At 47.1% G+C, this 7500-nt stretch overlaps 1 protein-coding gene across 1 annotated transcript in view; it reads left to right on the top strand.

Annotated features, from left to right (window-relative positions):
* Positions 1 to 65: 65 nt before the first annotated feature.
* LOC135106616 (PR domain zinc finger protein 2-like) overlaps positions 66 to 7500 on the top strand; it is a 141441-nt gene continuing 134006 nt past the window's right edge. The window contains exon 1 of the mRNA XM_064015893.1: positions 66 to 2613. Within this exon, the coding sequence (XP_063871963.1) occupies positions 2526 to 2613 (88 nt within the window). The 5' untranslated portion in view covers positions 66 to 2525. The remainder of the gene's footprint in view (positions 2614 to 7500) is intronic.

The following is a 7500-nucleotide window of genomic DNA, read 5'->3' on the forward strand; positions in this document are numbered from 1 at the left end:
AGCTTACAGACTTTTCACCTATAACAATTTGGAGTCAAGGGTTTTGAAAAAGAGGAGGAGGAGGAGGAGGTCCTCTCAGAAATCACACATACAGTCTGAAGTCTTCTTGAAAAGACCTCAGGTGAGAGAAGGTAAAAGAATGTTTATTCATGTTTTTAGTATCGCATCACTTGGAAAAAGTGACGTGAGCGAGTCTTGGGAGTCTGGCGAGTCTCACGGGGGATCAGTCAGGCTGGTGAAGATGGAGTTCCGTACATCGCCTGCAGGCACCAATCCCCAGGTGCTCCCCGCCGCCTTTGAAGCGCCGCGCCGCCCCGGGCCGCCGCTGCAGCTTCATGTAGTAAACCTTTGTGGACGGAAACGTTGCTAACAAGTAACGAGAGGGAGATAGCTAAGCCAGGCGGGTCTCCTGGCGCAGCCTCCTTCCGCCAGAACAAAGATTACATTTGCATTAAATTTTGGTAAAGCTTTGTCAAGAAGGAACAAGTTGAGATTGCTGGAGGTGCGGCGGGCAGCGAACCGCGCCGCCCAGCCCCAGGCACCGCTCGCGGCACAGTGCCACCGCCCCGCCGGCCTGCGATTTGTTTACATGGGAAAAAGTTTCGTACCTGACACCGTCAAAAGCCACGTTTTGGTATCAAGGTAATTTTTTTTTTAAATCTATTTATTACACCAACACTTGGGATGCCCTTCTTACCCTGGCGGCCACCGATCACGCTTGCAGCGCCGCAATGATCCGCCCCTTCCCGGAGCACGGGTGCCAGGGCGAGGCAGCAGCCCTCATCCTGCTGCAGGAGGCGCGCCACACACCGGCGGCAGACTCACTTGCCTCACTTTGCTCAGGGAACGGCCAGGACGTCGCGTCAAGACGCGGTGCTCGGCGTGGCCGCCATCAGGATGCACGCGCCGAGCGGTACAAATATCAATAGAGTGGCGAGGGAGGCGCGTGGCGCGTGGCCGCGGCAACCTCCCCCGCCAGGCTGCTGCCGCTGCCAGCTCCGAGCGGCACTGGCGCCGGCAGGACATGGGCGGAGTCGTGGCGGCCTGCAGCTTGTCTTGGCCTCAAGCTGCCGCTGAACAGTGACTCAAGCTTCATGCGTTTCAATGGACACGCCATCTATGATTTGCCTAACAAGGTAAGTACAGACCAATTTGGAGGTGCTGGGCGGGGTGGGCGCCGGGCGGGTGGTGCACGTGCGCGCACAGTGGGCGGGGCCGGAAATCTGTCCAGCCAACGGTCAATCAGGACGCCGCCCGCCTAAATCCTCCGCCAATCAGAGTGCTCGCCTTGCACTCTTACAGATTTTGGCGGTCTTTATTTTCGTTTTAGAAATTGAATCAGTAGTGATATGGCGTAGTATTTTTGGTTATAGAGACGTTTTGCTTGCAGGCGAAGAGAGTGTGAGGACGCCCTAATGAGGCGCGTCATGAGGGGCGCGCCGATCACGCCACGGCGCCCATCGTGAATTATGAAATCTGGCGTAAAGAAGTCGACGAGAGCCGTCAACGCAACAATAAGATTATGGTAATGAAGTGGCGGACAAGTGCTTTAGCGGCTGTCGTAAGGGCGAAAGTTGCCGCGTCTTCCGTGGGATACTCGCCCTTCCCGCCGCGAGGATGCGTCGGAAGTGCTGATTGAATTTCGGCGTGGTTGTAGCAACATGGACGTCCGTGGTGGCGGCGCCCGAGAGACAGTGTGGGTCCGACGGAGTGTTTGGCCGGAGGTGCGTGGTCCCCTCCGCTGCGTGTGCCCGCTGTCGCCGCCGCCGCCGCCGTCACCGCCGCCCGCACCCGCCGCCACCCGCGCCGCCCACCCATCTTAGTCTACGGGGCGGCCGTCTTGTTTTGCTCCTGCATCGTCAGCACAGACTATCGCGTGACTGGAGACAAACTCTGTCGTGTATATGATGCACCGGGACGTGGCACGCGCGGGAGCAGGCCCCCGCTGGTGGGCGTCGCCGGCAGGAGTCACCTGTACCACCAGCAGCCGCGGCGTGAACTCGCTCTTCAAATAAGATAACTTCGTCATTTTTCGTAAAAGAAAAAATAGTAACCATTAGACAATTTAGTAAATTTCTGCGATCCTTTGATTAAAAACTTGGAATAAATTTAGTTGGTGTGTGAGCAGCCAGCCAGTCTGTCTGTCTGTCTGCCTGTCATCCCTGACGCGGCGCCAGCACCACAACCCACGACTCCCGTGCTGCTCCTTATCGCTCGTCTCCGCCGCCGATGCCGCCGGCCGCGACCCCCGTACACAAGCGATAACTGTTGAGAGGCGACAAGACTGGCAGCGTGAAGCCTGAGGTCACCTGTGGCAGCGGTGGCCAGAGTGACCTGCCGCGGGGCGTGGCCCGGTTGGGTGGGCGCCAGGCCTGGTCTGGGCACAGGCTGCTCGGCCTGTCTCGCCCACAATAGATGACCTACGAGGTCAAGTTAGCTTGACGCCAAGCAACATTTTCCTCTCCCTCGCGAGTCTCGGGAAGGAAGCACCGCAGCCTACAACAGCAGGACAAGACTCCGCCACCATGCTGAAGGAAGGCTCCCTCTCCTGCTCCGGCGGCAGCACCAGCGCCTTCAGGGTCGTCACTCCCAAGGACCGGGACAAGGCAGACGGTAAGTGCCCAGTCTTGCTGGCGCTGTGTTGTTTTCACCCAATTAGCTATCTGTCAGGTGCAGACTGACGCCTTGGCGGTGTGTGCGTGTGTGTGTGTGTGTGTGTGTATCTGTGTGTGTGATGACAGAGTCAGGAGGGACGTAGGCGTGGCGCCATCTGGTGGAGGTGCACAGCGGTGGACACAGTGGTACCGTGAGGGACGGGCAATGCGGGCGGTTGTGTCACAAGGGCGGCTGACTCACGGTTCAGTAATGACGGATACAACACAAACAGTTCCCCCCCGCGGCGCTCGCCACCACAACGCACACTTCACAACTCACCACGGCGTGGCCGCGGCGGGAGGAACAAGGTTGCGGTCGGCGCCTCTTGCCGGACACCGACGGCCCGGCAGTGTGGTGATGGTGATGGTGGTGGTCGCTCCGCCAAGTGTACACCAGTCACCACGCCGACGAGTTACGAGAATTACGGCTGGAAATCGATTTTGAAAAATGTATCTCTATATAAATATAAAGGCATGGCGGGTGAATTCATTGGCGCTCATCGTGCGCTGGTCTGAGTGGCGTCTGTCACACCAATTGGTTGCAGGTGACGCTACAAATTACTGGTATTTATCGAATAGAATCTCTAAATGAAATTTGAAGCTTTACAGAAAGTTGCCTTCCACACAAAGTCCACGAGAAGTAGAGTCACAACTAGCCGAGAGGAAACTTTCGGCAGACAACTTCTGAGAAATACTGGAAGGACTCCCTGGAAGGCTGTTAGGGAAGTCGAAAGTAAAGCCTCGCGCGGCGCCGCTAATGGCACCGCTGAACGCCTCGCCGGCACGGAGGACGCCTAGCTCTCGGTAATGCTCATTGCTCTAGTAACCAGACCCGCGTCGGCGAGTGTGTGGGGAGCCTGGATGGCACGAGTATACACGTCAAGCACACAGCGAACAGCCAGAGAGAAGAGGAACGTTACCAGTATATCTAACACTCATGGCCTTGTCAAATGTTACCAAAGAAAAAAAAAAAGATTCCTTTCACGAAAAAAAATTGTTTTGACAAAATGTAGTATACTATATTGACACCCTTCACTGCTAAGCCGCCCACACCTTACTTTGCTTGTGGAACTGAAGCAATAACTAGACTAAACCGCCGCTGGTATATTTGTACAATCCCTGTCACAGCAATAATCGAGAAGTTTGTAACCAGCTTCGCTCTCTACCCGTATGTTAAGTGCCTTTCTTCGATGTTAAGTCCCTTCAGGTGCCAAGAATCCCTCAGTAGGCAGGTTTAGTAAGCATCTTGTAACCTTACTCACTGTCTATCAGTAAGTTACATGGCTTCTTTAGATTAAGTCTATCAGTTGGCAGATTGAGTAACTTGCCTTGCTCCCTACCGGTGTTAAGCGCCACTCCTCTATGTTAAGCCCTCAAAGATGTTAAGAATTCATCAGTTGGCAGGTTTTGTAAACAGTCTGTAACTTCCTTCGCTCTCTATCAATACATTACGATGTCAAGGCCTCACATGTGCAAACAATCCGTCAGTTGGCAGTTCTAGTGAGCAAAGTAGCAAGAATAAGAGCGCTCTGTTGCTGTTATTGGTAATGTAGAACAGGTGCGCTGTTCTCACTACTCCGCTACTAGTACACTTGTTACTGTCACCTGTATGCAAACTTGCTCACCTGCATCCAAAAATTTATCGTCTTCCCTTGAATGGATGTGAAAGATAATTGGGTATATAGAAACAAGAATTATTTTTTGCGTTTTCATTTAAATAAATATTCTTACGTATATACATGGTCGTTCTGCCGTTGTTCTCATAAATACACTGCTGATAATACTTACACTGATAAAAAAAAAAAAAAGATAATAATGATAATGATTGTGAATTGTATCAGAGTACCGCTTGCTCATATATAGACAGAACCAGTACTGGAAAATATAGCTAGATCCATTACCGAAAAAATTTAAGTAGAACCAATGCCAAAATTTATGGACAGAACCAGTTGAAAATAAAAACAGAACCAAAGTTAAATAATGCAGATACAAACTCAGCAAAAAATAAATAAATAAATAAATAAATAAAATTAATAAATAAATAAATCATAATAAATAAATAAATAAATGAAATTATATATATATATATATATATATATATATATATATATATATATATATATATATATATATATATATATATATATATATATATATATATATATATATATATATATATATATATATATATATATATATATATATATATATATATACCTTTGGTAAGAAAATACTGGTAGAACCACAGTCAAATTGTACATATAGACCGGTTCGTAAATATGACAGGCAAGCATGATGTTCAGTAATACGCACAGAATCCATGTCAAAAATACTGATAGAACCACTCCCAAAAATTCAGGTAGAACCACTGTCAAAAAATTTAGGTAATACCATTATATATATATATATATATATATATATATATATATATATATATATATATATATATATATATATATATATATATATATATATATATATATATATATATATATATAAAAAACAAGTGCTTTTAATTTTTTTCAGGCAGAACCATTGCCAATTTTTTTTTAGGTAGAACCCTTGTCAAAAATAGAACCAGTGGAAAATAAAAGCAGAACCAAAGCTAAATGATGTAAGTAGAAACACTGTCAAAAAAAATTTAATCAATGCCTCCTCGATTTTTTTTTAGATAGAACCGTTATCGAAAATAAAAGGAGAACCAGTACCAAGAAATACAAATCCGTAGAATCACTGGCAAAGAATACAAGTAAACTCGAAATCAAATATTCATCTACACTTTACGATTACTTTCCGTGCGGGTTCTCCAAATGTCACAGAGGAAGGGCAGCGCCTCTTAACGACGGACTTAGATTTGCCATTTACGAACCGCTAGCCAGCTGAAGTGGACGCCTTTCATAACCTATAACCATGCATGGCCAGGATTCCAACCCGTGCGCTTATAGACACATCAGCCTTGCACCGCGCGCGTTATCACTGCACCACGGCGGCTTCCCAGACATAAATCCACACACATCGCGGAAAAAAAATATAGAGTCGATAGCAAAAAAACAACTAGAACCATTGGGGGAAAATAATATAGGTACATTCTCTTCTGAAAATCCCCTTAGACCCGCCGCCAAAATACCGATGCTACCAAAAACAGACACACTTCACACCAAGGGAGGAAAAAAACAGATGAAGGCTCTGATAGAATAGAATGCAAGTGAACCCTGCAATGAAACACTGGTAAATTAAATGTTGAAATACGCGTTCAACCGTTACTGAAAATACAACGTGCACCAGTAGATAGTAGAGTCCAGTACAGGCGGTGCTCGAATACAACTACTGTAACTGTACCGGGTTATCGCCTCCCCCCAGTTACCGGGAGATACAACACGATTACAAGAGATAATGAGGTTGTGAGGGAAAAATTATGATGAAATAGTAATGAATAGAAAAGTAAAATCGATTAATCAATAAATATGAATACATAAATACAATATACCTTTGTTACCGGGAAATACAGCACCAATACAGCAGGCAGTATGAAATAGTTAGGAAAATGATGATGGTGAAATAGTAATACACAGAGAAATAAAATCAATCAATAAATAAGAGTATACATGAATACAATGTAGTCTTTCTATTACCGGGAAATACAGCACTAATACAACGGGCACTTGTGATATACTGAGAAAATAAAAATAATAAAATCGTAATTAATAGATCAATAAAATCAATCAGTCAATGCAACGCTAAAAAAAAAAAAACCAGACTAAATGAAATCGTGGAAACCAAAAAGTTGTATTAAATAGATTAGTAAAATAAAATAAAACTAAGAATATATGATTTGTACAACACCTTCTATATTATTTTTCACGCTCTATTACTGCCAAGAATCAGCGTCACACCTAAGAAAGTAAGAACATAGAAGCTGCAAGAACCCGCCAGGCCTACACGTAGCAGTCCGTGCGAAAAATATCTAACTGTTCCCGCCTATCATTCTCATCCATATATTTGTCTAATCTTGGCCCTTGAAGCTGAGCGGGACTGCATGAGGCGAGGGCGTCAGCTGGCGTGTCCACCGCTTCATGCAGAGCCAGGCAGAATGTGGCGGTGTTCGCCTGAGAGAGAGAGAGAGAGAGAGAGAGAGAGAGAGAGAGAGAGAGAGAGAGAGAGAGAGAGAGAGAGAGAGAGAGAGAGAGAGAGAGAGAGAGAGAATGGACACAAAACCAAACCTAAACATGCTAGATAAAAGATTAACACGAAGGATAAAACGTCACTATTTTGTAGCAAGAAAGCTCTAGAGATAAGCAAGCAAACCACAAGCCATTGATAGCAAAGGATTTGTCTCCATTATCGCATTATAAACACGCGGCTTAACAGGTCGTGTTTTCCAGACAAGTGTCCCGGCGTGGGAATGCGCTGCGCTGCTCTGAGGCCGCCAGGCAGATAATGTGCAGCGAGTAATTGCAAATGTTCTTTGTCAGGAAGAAACAGCAACAGTTAGGCAGTGTTGGCGCCACCTCAGGGAGGAAACTATCCGGCGCCCTCCAACACACACCACATACCACGCCCTGAGGAGCCAGTCATCCCAAGAGCAGCCAAGCTTTCAAGGCGGGGAAATTAACTCCCTCAGTCACATTCTCGAGGACTCTGATCCTCGCACAGCACACTAGAGGCCGTCTCACCGCTTCCAGGGCACTCCCCGCTTAGATCCCCGTCAGTAGTGCACACCAGCAGCCAGCACGGAGGCGCTGCTTGTGCAGGAACATTACAGCAAAAAATATGAGTATACATGAAGGGTTAGACAAGCCACGCCCGCTGCGCCGCGACGCCCACATCGTGAGGGAACACCAAGGGC

The sequence above is a fragment of the Scylla paramamosain genome, chromosome 13 (genome assembly GCF_035594125.1).
Source record: "Scylla paramamosain isolate STU-SP2022 chromosome 13, ASM3559412v1, whole genome shotgun sequence".
Lineage (NCBI taxonomy): Eukaryota > Metazoa > Arthropoda > Malacostraca > Decapoda > Portunidae > Scylla > Scylla paramamosain.